Source organism: Euprymna scolopes, chromosome 3, assembly GCF_053919585.1.
Source record: "Euprymna scolopes isolate OS-2025 chromosome 3, ASM5391958v1, whole genome shotgun sequence".
Lineage (NCBI taxonomy): Eukaryota > Metazoa > Mollusca > Cephalopoda > Sepiida > Sepiolidae > Euprymna > Euprymna scolopes.
The window spans coordinates 127,049,662-127,064,960 of record NC_136484.1 but is presented as its reverse complement, the minus strand read 5'-3'; the positions used below and the strand labels follow the sequence as shown (position 1 = coordinate 127,064,960).

The window sequence follows — 15,299 nt, the reverse complement described above, 5'->3', positions numbered from 1 at the left end:
TATATATTCAAGTAGCACTGGTATCACCTCAAAGTAAATACCCCCCCCGACTAACTCAATAAGCACGAACCCCTTCATTGTAGAGGTACCCCACCCCGCTGCCGGAGAGTCTTCTAATATGAAATTTTCTTCCCCCCAAACTGCTAGACTTTGGAATTCCTTCTCTGCATCCTGCTTCACTGACTGTACTAACATGCAGAAGTTTAAATGTAAAGTGAACAGATATCTCGCTACTCAACTCCCTACTTAGAGAGTTTCCTGTAAACATGATCCCTAATTCACAGTAGCCCAACTATGTTTCAGTTGCAATTTGCCTTGTGTAGAAAAAAGTAAATAATAAATTAAATTGCAAATAATTTATCTTGAATTTGCATATTACTGGAGGAATGCCTATTATGTATATACTAGCAGGCCGCCCGGCATTGCCCGGTTGTAAAATACGCTTAAATCTGATATTTTGATTAATGCAGATCTCGTATTTATTATTATATTATATTAAACCGAATATATAGTAATGAATTAAAAAATGACTCGTGTACCACCACCGAGAATCGAAACCAAAACATTTAGCTTATGATTTATTTGTTCCTTTAACGTTAATGCCTGAGCTATGAAGACATATTTGCTGCAAAGCTAAAAATTAAAACATGAACAACTAGCTATTACGTTACGCATGCATATTCGTAATGCTATCATTCAACTTTCACCTGGCAAATTTCATTTTTTTAATTTTCACACTTTTGCATCGATTTTCCCCAGCTAAAACCCAAATATAATGTTTTGCATAGGTTCAAATACGCTATATATATGAAGTTTCTTGTTTGTAGACCAATAACTGACAGAAGTGTTTGGTAGACAATTTTTTTTAAAACAAAAATATATACGCATACATAAATATATATATAAAGAGATTTGAGTTTACTATGACCTTTTTATGCAAATATTACGCAAGTATAAATCATGTAGAATATCTGCATGAATATAATTACACGTAATAGTTAACTAAAAGATTTTAATCCAATACGAAAACCGAAAAAACTAATAGGGAATTAATTAAAATGAATGTTTAAAAGAATATGCAAATTAACTAGATCTTTTGCAGGTGAATGAAATTCAACGACCCATACATAAGAAACTTGTATTTTCTTTTTAAATCGCTAGAAAAAAGGATTTTTAATATGAATATCAATGCACAAAAAAAAACTCCAAATTTATAGGAGTCTAGATTATTTTTTTCATTACACTTTCTCATTACGTTTCTGGATTTTTTAGATTGATTATTCGTAATATTTGGATTCTTCGGACTACTGTTCTCATCTTGAGTGTCATTTTCACAACGTTTCAGCTGATATAACCTCCAACCTTTTTCAGGTTGTCTTGTCGAACTCAGGAATGTTTCTGTCGAACTTGGGAATTTGGATGCACAAAATTTCAAACAGAACCCTTTATTTACTTCACGGGGAGTAGCATGCTCTCATTCCATCAACCATGACTGGATAGAGCTCCTAAGTAAGATCTACAAATTACTTAGGACCTCTACACAGTCATGGCTGACGGAACGATAACCCGTGTGAAGTGAATAAAGGGTTCCTTTCGAAATTCCATGCAGATTCACTGAGTTCAACAAGATACACATGAAGAAGGTTGGAGGTTACATTGGCTGAAACGTTGTGAAAATGGCACTCAAGATGATAACAGTAGCGCAAAGAATCCAAATAATATGAACATTTTCTCATATTGAGTATTATAAGCTACAAGCACACTTTTAATATTTATACGCTTTATATTCACACAAGCGTTGCATCCTCACTTGTCCAAAGAGTTGTTGCTTTTTTTATACTAATGTATCACCACTAACTACTGTAGGAATAATATTTGACTGCTGATTTCAGTTACTTGCTGTCTGGCGATCAAGTTTTGAAATTCAGATTGAAAACCCCTGCCACGTCTAGCCACACTGACATGCCGTGATACAATGGAACAGCTGTCTGTGGATTATTGTATACATATATATTATTCCAATGATTTACCGTCTATCAAGGCCAAAGGTCACTCGAGGATAAGGGTTAATGAGATCATCAGTTAGGTGTTGACCAATACAATGAAAGGATTGGAATGAGCAGAATTTGCTTATTTGACAAATATCTGTTAACACTGGACTTAAACACGACCATACTATAGTCAACTGAGAAGCATCCCTGCAGTAATGTGTTCTACAAATGAGAAATTCTTGGAAAGAAATTTTGTTCATGGAAACTCTGTTTGATTTTAGGTACACAGAGGAAGAATGGAAAGTTCTTTGCAGTGGTTGTAGCTAGACAAGTTTTTGCTGTGAATGATTTATGGGGGGGGGGTCAAAGATTGGAGTTCATGAGAATAAAGGTAGAGTAGAAAAGACAAACAACGTCTATTTTGTAAAGGAGGGACATTAGGGAAAAGAAGAGATCATTTCCCACTAAATTACGAAGAAGATGTTCTACTCTCTGGCGGCAAGCAAGAAATGAAATACTGAAATAAGTATCAGTATTCGAATGTGAGACTCAAGGATTGGTAAGAGTTATTTCCCTTCTGTTGGGAATTTTACTTATCTTAACGCAGCTGTCACAAAATTGCAACAAGTCTACCACCTCTAAAACTGGTCTCATTTGCAATACAAGACACAACAGCACAAATATAGACAATAAATTCAGCAAATGACTAATATGTGCATGGGAAAATTATAATTTTACTGGAACTAATAGACAATCTAAAGATGACCATCATTACAATATGCAAATTCATTCAATTTTACAATTTATTTTGATAATTCTACATTTATGCTACAAATATCATATACATTGTTTGGATATACAGTGAAAGGTTAAGCTTACAGAATCATTTTAAAAATAGTTGTAAAACAAATTTTTTTTTTTTTTCAAAGAAAAAATTCAGTGCTCAGACGGTTAAATATATTTAAGAAATAGATTTAAGCAAACTGTTAAACATTTCAAGTATTGTTTGGCAGATTTGGAAATGCAAACATTACTTCCGGTCTAAGCAGTTTCAGGTGGGATAGCACGTTTTAAGTTCAAAAAGAAGAGTTCAATTCAAAATTTTGAAAAAATTACTGAATACTAAAGAAGTCAGGATAATGCCTAATATGTAAAAATGGCGACGAATATGATCAGGAAAACAGTCTAAAATATGTAAATTTTCTTCTTTTTTTGTTACAAATTGATTAAATTTAAGTTACGTTCCTGAATTTTTTAGATGAGGATTGGTTATTCGTAATATTTGGATTCTTCAGACTACTGTTCTCATCTTAAATGTTATTTTCACAACGTTTCGGTCAGTGTAACCTCTGATCTTCTTCAGGTGTATCTTGTTGAACTTGAGAATCTTTCCATTGAACTTAGGAATCTGCACAGAATTTCAAACAGAACCCTATATTTAATCCATGGGGGGTAGCATGCTCTTGTTCCGTCAGTCATGACAGGGTAGAAGCCCCAAGTAATTTACAATTGTATTTTGAGTGTCCTCGCTGAGTATTAAACCTTCAACCTCCTGGAGAGTGTAAATTTATAATTGAATTTTACCAAGTACTTTATTCACTATGCCTTGGGCAGCGGTTACATCGATCGAAACATCGTGAAAATAGCACTCAAGATGAGAACAGTAATCCGAAGAATCCAAATTGATTAAATTTAAGGTGTTTTCCTTTTTGAGTTGCAATGATTTTTTTTTTCAAAAATTAAAAAAAAAATAACTGTTTGATTTTCTTTCTCAAGTTCGTAATTATATTTTAATGGCAATCGTTAATAATAAGGTTCTAAATTATTTTAATTGAAGAGAAGGGGAACTAATTGAGTTTGTGTGAAGGAAGCAGCATAAAGATCACTTTTCTTTGATGCTTGTAAGATGTGCTAAGAAACAACTGTAAAAGTTTACATTTATCTCCCTTGTTTTCTCATTAAAATAATTTAGGTCACTGTTTTTAACATTGTTTTTTCTTTTTAAATGACATGCATGCGATAATTTGAGTGCCAAATTTATTTAATTTTATCAAACTTTAATTTATATAGATTTTCAAAAAAAAGTTATCGATGCACACGTAAGTACTACAAAATAAGTAATCATAAGAGCAAATAAAACCGGAAGTTGTATTGAATGGAACAAAACCGGGAACTGTGCTGAATATATCAAAACCGGAAGTTGTATCGATTGAAACACAACCCGGAAATTAATGAAAAAAAAAAACTGAAGGTGTATTGAATGAAACAAAACTGCATGTTGTATTGAATGAAACAAAACTGACATGCACGGCCTTATTTGATCCAACTCGTATTGAAAACATTAATAAATATTTATCAAAAAAGTGACTATACTGGTTATGTTTTATGCTAGCAGTGACATTCGGTGTTGCTTTGGATTGAATGAGAAATCATGTTTTTTTGCACACGGTCAATAAACACCATATTACCTTTTTGTTATTTTTATTTCTTATATTTCATAATTCACTTGTCGGGAGGGGGGGATACCAAAAGATGTTCTCGGCGTTGATTGAAGGAAAAGTGGATATAAGTAAAATGAGATTATATATATATATATATATATATATATATATATATATATATATATATATATATATATATATATATATATATATATAGAGAGAGAGAGAGAGAGAGAGAGAGAGAGAGAAATTACGTTGAGCTTCTTAAATAAGAATTGATATATATAAGAAAATATATTTCTACAGAAATTATATATATATATATATATATATATATATATATATAAATCAATGCGGAATTCTGTGCACTGCACTTCTGCTCCAAGCCTTGAGCCCCTTATTAAGGATTCTATATTCATTTAGTAATTTCTAGAATTTTCAGATAATAAATTAAAACGTTATATTTCCATTTTTTTTTTTTTTGGACATCAAAAGCAATGCACACCCCACGATAATATTGTGCGCCCTCCACCTACTCACCCCGCTTAATCAAGACAAAATATATTCGTTCAAGTACTTTAGATAATGTATTTCAGAATATATATGATTATGAAAGGGGGGTTAGGGATCTTTCAAAGCTCTAAGAGTAATTTGTGAATGAACAAAGAAACAGATAAACAGTTATGAATTCCAGCTTTACATAAAGAGAGAAATTTTCGCTTGTGGCAATCACTGAATGTTAGTGTTACCCTTTATAAGTGATGTACGTGCAAAAGCATATATATGTAAGGGCAATCGAGACAATGTTTTCTTTCTTTCTTTTTTATTTTTCTTTATTTATTTTATTTTTATTTTTTATTTTTTTTGTCAATTTTCTTATCATTTTGTTCTACCAGATGCCAGACATTCATTCGCTATCTCATACATTCCAACCGAGAGATCTTTTTAAGATTCTAGCTGTTGCTTTGAGAGCGGTTGTTTGTACCTTTCTTACACTTGCTATATTTGCTAGGCTGTTTTTTTTTTTTTTTTTTTTTTTTTTTTTTTTTAATATTCTTTTTCATGAGTCCGGTTACTCCTATAATTACTGGAATGATTGAGATCTTCCTAAGATTCCAGTTCCTTTTCATGCCATACATAAGACCTTAGTATTTCATTATCTTTTCCCTCTAAGCTCTGTTTGATCCAGCATCATTAAGGACACTAACTTCTACTAAGGTTGCTTCTTTCCCCATTCTTATCTCATATCACCACGTTAGGTTTGATAGCTCCATTTTTTTCTAGAATGAAGGCATAAAAGTTTGGTTACATCTAATGTTACCAATGCAAAGCTACTTTTCTTTAACACCTAGCAGGGTGACCCGACGTTGCCTGGGAATGGATGAGGATCAACGAATGTTTCACCCCCCTCCCCCATTAACTTCTAAGACTGCTTCTTTCTCCTTTGTCTCCCATATTACTAAGACAAGTTTAATAGCTCCATGCGGATCAACGAATGTCTCACCCCCCTCCATTATTTTTTTGTCATCGAAATCGGTAAAATCGTCTATTTTTCAATCCTCTCTGCAGTTATTTAGTCCACAATACATTGTAGTCTACATTGCACTGTAGAGAACCTACTGTTGATTTTATCAAATTATTTTATATAATGGATTGAATTAAAGTTTAAAACGCAAATATCAAGTATCATGATTCAATTGTGCTTTAAGCAGAAACATTATTTTCGAACGTGACCCTGTCATATCAAAGAGTTTACTGTTAATTTTATATGCTGGGCCTTTCTACTTGTGTAGTGATAATGGCTTGAATTAATGTTTAAAATACAAAAGTTAAGTATCATGCTTAAATCCCTATCATATCAAAGAGCCTACTGTTGATTTTATATATCAGGCTTTTCTACTTGTGCGGTAATAAAACTTCTCAAATGCACTCATGATTTTAGGTTGTATAGGGCGTTAACTTTCGTCAAAATCGCCTGTTATCAATTATCAATACTTATCGAAAACGTTCGAATACAAAACCTATCTAAAAACACTGCCAAGCACATAAAGCACATTTGTGTGAAATTTCTAAAATATTGGCTCAGCTGTTTAGAAGTCCATACAGAACGAACACACACACACACACACACACACACACACACACACACACACACACACACACACACACACACAGTTCCTTTCATATAACAGTAAAGATTATAAGAAACCAACCAGCACTTGTCATGGCTAATAGTACTTCTCCCGAGATTCCAACATTCAAACTCATTAATCTAACATTCGCCCGCAATATGAATTGCAACAAATATACAGAAGATACCGCAAAGTTTGTTGCAAATAAGGTAGTCCCATAATTAATGGAACTCCACTGATTATATGCATGTTGAAAATGAAATTCAGAACATGGTAGTTAAAAGATCAGACACGTGCAGCATTTTTAAAATTTTTTCAGTAAATATTTATGTATTTAAAATTTCTATTTTTCGGCTTAAAAAAAGCCTTCATCAGGAAGTTATAGACAATCCTTATTTTTTTTTATTCTTGTTTGCCATGATGGTGTTTGCATAGTCTCTTGTTGTCGAAGGTTAATGTTTTATTGTCCCCTTCAGTGTGTTAGCACTCAATCAAGCGCACACGTGTTAAAATTAATAAAAATCCATTATTTAGAAGCACAGTGAAAATGAAATACTAGAATAGTAAATGTCTCATACTTGCAAGTGTACTATATCTTAAACCCGCAAATCGCTCATGCATGGATTATTGATGCCACATCTGGGCCGGTGCATCAACCACTACTCTCTCATTAGCCCTTTACATCTCAGTGGCAATATGCCTTGGTTGAGGTGAATAAAGATCTAAGACAAATAAGTAAATTTAAATCTTAGCAGACATATCCAACACATCTATACTCGGACCCCAAAATCAACAGAGATCAAAGCATCCCTGTAATGACCTGGTCCCTGTTGATTGCGGCATAATGCTGGTTCTGTGTAGTTCTAGGAGGTCCACATTCCCAGGTTTTACCTTATCTCTTTGAGAAGGAGTTAGTTTATTGCTAATCGCCTGAGGTTCTCTTACCGGAGAATGCCGACGGGGCGGCTCAGGCACTTTTTGCAGGTCAGAGTGCCATTTCTCGGGGGTGCTGACTTCTCAATTTCATTCTCCAATCTTGGTGTCACAGTTCTTGCAGTGGGAGAGAACTAAATACCCTCCATGCACACTCTAACATTGATGCCATTTTTTTTTTTACTTTGAAATTTTCATCAATCTTCAATGATTGAAACAAAATTTATAAAAACTTTTCTTTTTAAGCAACTTTTTCCAATTTTGTATATCTCTACTCATCTCTAAACTCTAAAAAGACACTTTGTGTGTGTGTGTGTGTGTGTGTGTGTGTGTGTGTGTGTGTGTGTGTGTGTGTGTGTGAGAGAGTTCCTTATGGATTCTGAAAAGCAGCTTGGCTGATTTTTTTTTAATTTCACACAAATGTACTTTATGTGTCTGGCAGTATTCTTAGATAGGTTTCGTATTGGAATGCCCCTGTTAAGTACAAAAAAAATAGAAAAAATCTGATTAAAAAAGGAGCGATCCAATTTTTACCAAAGTTAACATTCTTATACAGCCTAACATTCCAAATGTATTTCAAAAGCTTTATCACTGCACGACCAGAAAGGCCGGCATATAAAGATAGTAGATTCTTTGATAAGGCAGGGGTGCATTCAGAATGAATGTTTCTGTTTAGAGCACAATTGGACCATGATACTTGACTTTTGCATTTTTAAACTTTAATTAAAAAAAAGTAAATAACAAAAGCAAGAAACCTGAGAAGAACAGCAAATCAAAAATATAACAAAACTCACTTTAAAAATGGCAATTAAAGAAAAATCACCCCCCGCCCTCAATAAAACAAACAAAAAAAGACTAACATCTGACAGCACGTTGGAAGATTTTCAAGCCACCATCTTAGATTACGGTGGGGGATTTTTCTATGATTATTATCTTTAAAGTAAGTTTTTTGTGTTTTTGACTTGCCATTCTTCTTATCTTCTTTAATCACCGTTCTTCGGTTTGAGTAGAAAATTAGTATAGAGTGAAAATTGATGCTACCTTCTCTTTGAAAGGTTTGTTTGAGAAAGTATGAGAGAACAGATTAAATATAAGAAATATTGGATGACAATGATTCGAAGGCATAATTTCTAGAAAAAACACTTCAGGAATATTGGCTTATTGCTTAGTGGAACAGTATTTTATAAGAAACTAGCCTGGGTGCCCAGTGTTGCCCGGGTGTTTGGAGATGTTTGTTGAGCAAAAAAAAAAAAAAAGTGGTAGTAGGCAGGCAGGCTCGAACCCATGACGCGAAGGCGGGAAAGAAAGTGAAAGAAAACCTGATGTCTTTATCCCCACTCCATGACGCGACCGGAAGTTCGGAACGTTGAAATTAGTAAAGTCATTCCAACCGATACGATGATTTGCAAAAATGGCGACGGAAAAAAAAACCGATCCTCCTTGTAGAAAAGTACCCAGTTGAGGGTGGAGGAATTAAAGTTTTTAGCCAATTTTTCGATATTTGTCAGCTTCAAAACGATACCGATCTCACCAAAATCCGTTGCCTCTTTCGAAAGTTTTAGGCATACATACATACATACATACATACATACATTTAAACAGACAAGTGAGATTTATATAATAGATGTTCTAACACTTTCCTATGATGACTGAACTTTTACAAGAAAAGCGACTTTATGAATATTGAATAGAATATATTAAAAAATAGATAGAAGAATGGATAGACAGAAGAGATAATCGATAATGTTCATTGTTTCTATTTAAACGATTTTAAGAATAAAAAAAATTAGATGTCATTCCTCAATTCTCTGTGTACATTATTTGTGTATACACGTTTAAAAACATGGGACAAATTTCTCCCTCTATTCACATTAAATAAATAAAAATAATAAAATCACTACTTATATATAAGAAACCATTTGTGTGTGTTTGTGTGTGAGTAAGAGAGTGAGAGAGAGAGAGAGAGAGAGAGAGAGAGAGAGAGAGAGAGAGAGAGAGAGAGAGAGTTTCCTATGGACTCCGAAATGGTTGGGCTGATGTTATTTTTAATTTCACACAAGTGTACTTTATGTGTCTGAGAGTGTTCTTGTATCAGAATGTCTCTAATAAGTATCGAAAATCAAAAAAAAGTCCAATTAAAGAAGGAACAGTCTGATTTTGACTAGTTAATGCCCATATGCCTTTGAGAAGTTGTATCATCACACAAGCAAAAGGGCCCAGCATATAAAATCAACAGTAGATCGTTTGATAAGACAGAGACGCGTTTGAAATGAATGTTTCTGTTTAGAGCACACTTGAACTATGATATTTAACTTTTGCATTTTAAAATTTGATTCAAGCCATTATATATAAAAATAATTTTATAAAATCAACAGTTTGATCTCTGCAGTGCAATGTTAACTACAATGTATTATAGACTAAATCACTGCAGGAAGGCATGTGAAGCTTTCTCCTGGTTCACTGTAAAGTAAGAAATCAATCGATTTGATTGAAAAATAGGCAATTTCACCTATTTCGAAATTTGAAATGTGGAAGATTTGTTGATCCTTATTCAATCGGTCGGGTCTACCTGCTAGTATAGAATACTCGTAAAATTCACCTGTGCTTACCGTGTGGAGATCTGTTGCTAATTATAAATAATTTCAAATAGAGTCAATTTTTGCTTTGAAACAAAAATTAAAAATAACGTTTACAATATAAGGTCAAGTAAATAAAAAAAAATCTGTATTATGATGGTGTTTTCTTAAAAAAAGACAAAAAACTACTTGTTCTTACGAACAACTGTAAAACGCCAAATGGCTTAACGAATCGAAACGAATTCTGATTATTTGAAATCTTAAAAAATATCAATAAAATAATTATTTAAATCTTTAAAAAAAAATTTAATTACATTCTCCAATAAAATAATCTTTTGCTTAATTCTACTTTGTTTAAAACAAAAAAAGAATGAAAATCGTTTCTTTACGTTCTAGTATATTAAAATTATTTTAGGAATCTAACCGATAATTGCCTATAGTGACCCAAGATGGAATTCAAGGAAAATTTTAATGGTGTATTTAGATTCTTTGAAAAATGTAACTTTTTGTTGAAATTTATTATAATTTGAAAAGCAAATTTGTCAGCTGATTTTATTTTTCCTTTTTTTTTCTCCCTTTTTATTATTATTATTTTTTTTTTCAATTTTCAACTAACATTTAAAAATGCATAAAGGAAGAGAAACAATTATATATATATATATATATATATATATATATATATATATATATATATATATATATACACACACACACATCGTTGTATAAGACAAAAAAGGAATGTTTAGTCTTTTTCTCAGTAACTTTTCATATTTTTTCATGAATATTAATTTGTTGTTTTTTTGTTGTTTTTTTTTCTTACTGGTGAAACAAAGAAAATCTCCAATTTATGTTTGAATATTTTATTAGCATCTGTCTTTGTCATTTCACTCCCCATATTTATAGAATTATAAGTCCTAATACTTGACGTGAATTGACTAACATGCATACCCCAGAGAGCTACGCCAAATGCTTGAAAACAAAATTCTGCCATTTGTCGCAATCTTGGGCCAGTCTTTTCAGCTGTCTGAAACAGCATGCCAATCTCAACCCATTCTCTGGTCGGCCCATCTCTTGGATGGTTGTCCTCTTGATCTTTTTCCAACAAAATCTTCTTGATATTTCTTTACATAGCTCGAGGCTGATATCCAAAATAACTATAAAAACCATGTTAATCTCTTTTTCTTTTTTCAAATTATGTTGTGGATATTAATTTATTTTATTGCAGACTCATCTTTTTTAGCTGTTGTTGTTTCACAACGTTTCGGCCAACTATTCCTCTGGTCTTCATCAGGTGGTGAGGCGACAACAACTATGGAAAGGCAGTAATTGCTGAGAATGCAGTCAGGAGATTCAAAGTTCCTATCCCATCACGGTTACCACCTGACGAAGGCCAGAGGAATAGTTGGCTGAAACGCCGTGAAACAACAACTAATAAAGATGAGGATAATAGTCTGCAATAAAATAAATTAATAGATAATACTCATCTCAATGAATTCCAATTAAAATAATATATACGTTGTTGATAGATCTGTTAATATATCGTTTCATCCAAAACTGACTTCCTGTCTTCTTTCCCACACATGTGCACTTAGTGCTTTTCTCTTGGTTTTGACTTTCTTAGTTTAAACTGCAGTTGTTTATGAAAAAATCATTAGAACCTTACCTTCCTATTTTTTCTTTTTTTTTTTTGTCGCTATTATGCTGGAATTTACTTTCTTCCTCTTTCCCTTGCCTTCCTTTTTTTTTCTCATGATAGTTCTCTCTGAAAACTGAAAAATGATTCATGAAGGGGGTATGAGAGTTAGATGACTTTTGTTTCATCAAAGTGACTTCCTGTGTTCTTTCTCATACATGTGCACTCAGTGTTTTTCTCTTAATTTTGATTTTCTTAGTTTAAACTGCAGTTGTTGATGAAAAAAGTTGTTTTTCTTTTGCACGACCCTTACTACACACACGTGACCCCTTCAGGTCGAGAAAGTTATCTCAATTTCAACTTGATTCACAATTATTCACATTCCTGTCAAAAGAAACTTTTAATCATATCCGTTTATTTTCCCTTCGTTAATTTACTTATGTGCATACTTCAACTTTGTTTTGAGAACAAAATTCTACCATTTATCACAATTTTGAACCAGTCATTCAATTGCCAGGAGCGACATACCAGTCTCAACTCTTATCTGGTCAGTACATCTCTTTGGTGGTCAATCAATGCATTGTAAAGTTTTAACTTCAAAGCTGTTTACTTGTAGATGTCCTTATTTGCTGAAACCTATAGTAAACATCTGCTTATTTATAGAAATTGTAATCCACACCAGAAAAACACTTCTATTTTACAACAGCAAAACTTGGGGAAAGAAATCAAACTCTGAACATTTGTTTAATAACATGATGGGATAATATGATAGTGCCAATATGTGCAAGTTACTCGGTCCCGGATATGACCCTAAACTATATCCGATGGTGACGCCCCAGCTTGCGGCCTTTGTGGACTGTGGAGCTACCCTTTAATTGCCATTGCTCCCAGGTCCACTCTGACCCAGAGTGGTAGTATCTGTTAGGGTCCCAACTATAGGTTAAACAGAAACCGACTTGAAAAAAAAAAAAAATATTCTATTAAAAAAATGTTTTTTTCAAAATCACTGGATTTGGCATTAAATAACCTGAAAAGGGTTGATATGCCATAAAACAAAAACAACCAAACCAGCAACTTACTCAGATTATTTATTGTAAACTCAATAAGGAATAGATTACCAGATTACATTTTTTGAATTATACTGTGACGATTGCCTCTACCTTTTCTGAAATTATAATTAAAATACTTTAGATAAACTCGACAGACAATTCATCATATATTTGCAACAATTAGGATTTAAAATCTCAATAAATACTAATCTGTCTAAAATTAACTTTCTTGTTGTAAATCTAGATCTAACAAACCTTAACATAAACTAAATAAGAAACAAATAATATAGAGCTGTGTCACTTATTCAAAAGTTTCATACCTAATGTTAATGTGGCCGATGTGATGAGCCCGAAACTTGATCAAACAGTGGAAGTGGCCCCGACTTGCCTTATCTCCATCATAAAAGGATTCGGCATTGTCTAGCTTGTAGTTACACACTGTTCTTCGCTCAGTTAAAGAATTAAGATAATACTCACAAATGAAAGTTCTGTTAAATCAAGAATGCTTGTGGCTGACGTGAGAGAAAACCTTCTTTTATGACTCGAGAAACTGAACAAAATTCCATCACGTATTACAATCTTGGGTCTGTCTTTCAGCTTTAAGGAGCGGAATACCAGTCTAAACCTTTATCTGGTCAACCCTTTTCTTTGGTGGTCGTCTATTTGATATTTATTCAATTAATTTTTTTTTTTTTTAATTTCTTTAAATATTTGGAGTCTGGTAGTTGAGAAACATTTCCGAATGACATATTTGATGGATCTGTCAATACTAAGCTTTCTTTTTTCCTGATATCAAGATGTCTTCATTTATCTCGCAAAATTACTCCAAGCAAAATTCTTAAACAATTATTTTAAAGACGTTGAGATTCCTTTCATGTGCTGCCAGTACAGTTCATATTCGTTTCAATAACAGCAATACTAATATAAATAAAAATAAGAATAATAATCACAATGCTTTTATGAAATTAGTTATTAGGTTGGTGCAAAAATAATGTCGTTTTTTATCAGATATATGTATACGTCAAAAAACAACATTATTATAACATAATACTAAATAGTTAAGTCACGGAAAGAGCTAGGATAAAGTTAAATAAAAAACAATGAACCATCAATTGGAGATTCTTTATTTCATCAATAACAACAATTTAATGTAATAAAAGATTTTAAACACAGCTTGTTGGGCTTATGCAATGAAACATAATTAGTATTTTGAAATACACACACACATAAATACACGCACACACACACACACACACACACACACACACACACACACACACACACACACACACACACACACACACACACACACACTACAGATTTTAGAAATGCACCATGGTTTACTTTGACATAGGTAAGCCCTTACAACCCATTTCAAATCATGAGCATCTCAAGGAAAGATGGCCTTTTCTAAGTAATAAAGGCCTACCTGTATTAATGAAACCATGGTACATCTTTGAAATACTGTAATCGATAGTTTTTATATGAATAATTTGTATTTTTTTTTGTATTTTAGCTCTCGCATTCTTATGATCGAGCACTTTATTGATTTCTTTTCAACTTACCCTGACAGACTATATATATATATATATATATATATATATATATATATATATATATATATATATATATATATATATATAGTTACACACAACATATTTCGTTTCTCTGTCTTGCTAGTCTACTAACCTTATTGACATGCTTATTTCATTTCAGATGTATATTGCTCCGACCAAGGACACAAGGAAGCGCAACTAGCCGCAAACTCATGCATTTTTTATCACTAATTGTTAACTGTGAAGATGTCTGAGCTAAATTGCAAAGGGAGACAATTCTCCGCTTCGTTTGTTGAGGACATGGATTCCATGGGTTCATGTTGATGGAATTGTTACCTGCTTTTGTTGCCTCAACACTGACCAAAACAAAAACAATAACAACTACAACAAAAAGAAAGAAAAAAGAACAGACCAGAAAATGAAACAAAGACTAAAGAAATTTAAAAAAAAAAAAAAAAGACATTGTCTTATAAATCTGAACAAACTGTTTTTAGCAAAAAAAAGGTCCTTCTGATAGCAAGACTTGAATGTTCCTATTTTTTGTCCGTATTGTTTGATGAATTTTTTTTTATTTTTTATTTTTTTTTTAACCAAAGCATTGAAGTGTTTTATGTGCCAGATTGTTTCAAAGTCTCACCTTAACAATCAGTTAGGGCCGATGGTTGGTTGTGGATACTGTGCTAGCGGTACTTATTCTACAAATAAACATTTGTAAAAAAAAAGAAAATTCATTGGTTTTATGTGCAGAAGGTGCAATGCAAATAAAACCCTTAAATAATTCAAGTACCAAAATGAAAATTAAGGGCTTTGTTATTAATTATTGGGTTAGGAAACGGTTGACTCATGATTTTAAGAGTTTTGAAGGGAGAGGAGTTGTTTATAAAAATGTGTTTTAACTCTTGAAATGGAAGGTTTATATTTAAGTATTATTGATTATAGTATTATATACACACATACAAATGTGTGTCTGTGTTCGTGTGTGTGCGTA

At 32.6% G+C, this 15,299-nt stretch overlaps 1 protein-coding gene across 4 annotated transcripts in view; it reads left to right on the top strand.

Annotated features, from left to right (window-relative positions):
• The window catches only part of LOC145258892 (uncharacterized), a 381,700-nt gene extending 366,621 nt beyond the window's left edge, over nucleotides 1-15,079 (top strand). For 2 of the 4 annotated variants that reach the window (XR_013864110.1, XM_080116650.1), the window contains one exon: nucleotides 14,472-15,038. Coding sequence is in view for 2 of the 4 variants with exons in the window: in XM_080116650.1 (XP_079972776.1) it covers nucleotides 14,472-14,513 (42 nt within the window). In the remaining 2 variants the exon portion in view is untranslated. Of the gene's footprint in view, nucleotides 1-14,471 lie in introns of all 4 variants that reach the window. The other 2 variants (XR_013864111.1, XM_080116649.1) reach the window with 2 other exon arrangements.
• Nucleotides 15,080-15,299: the final 220 nt, after the last annotated feature.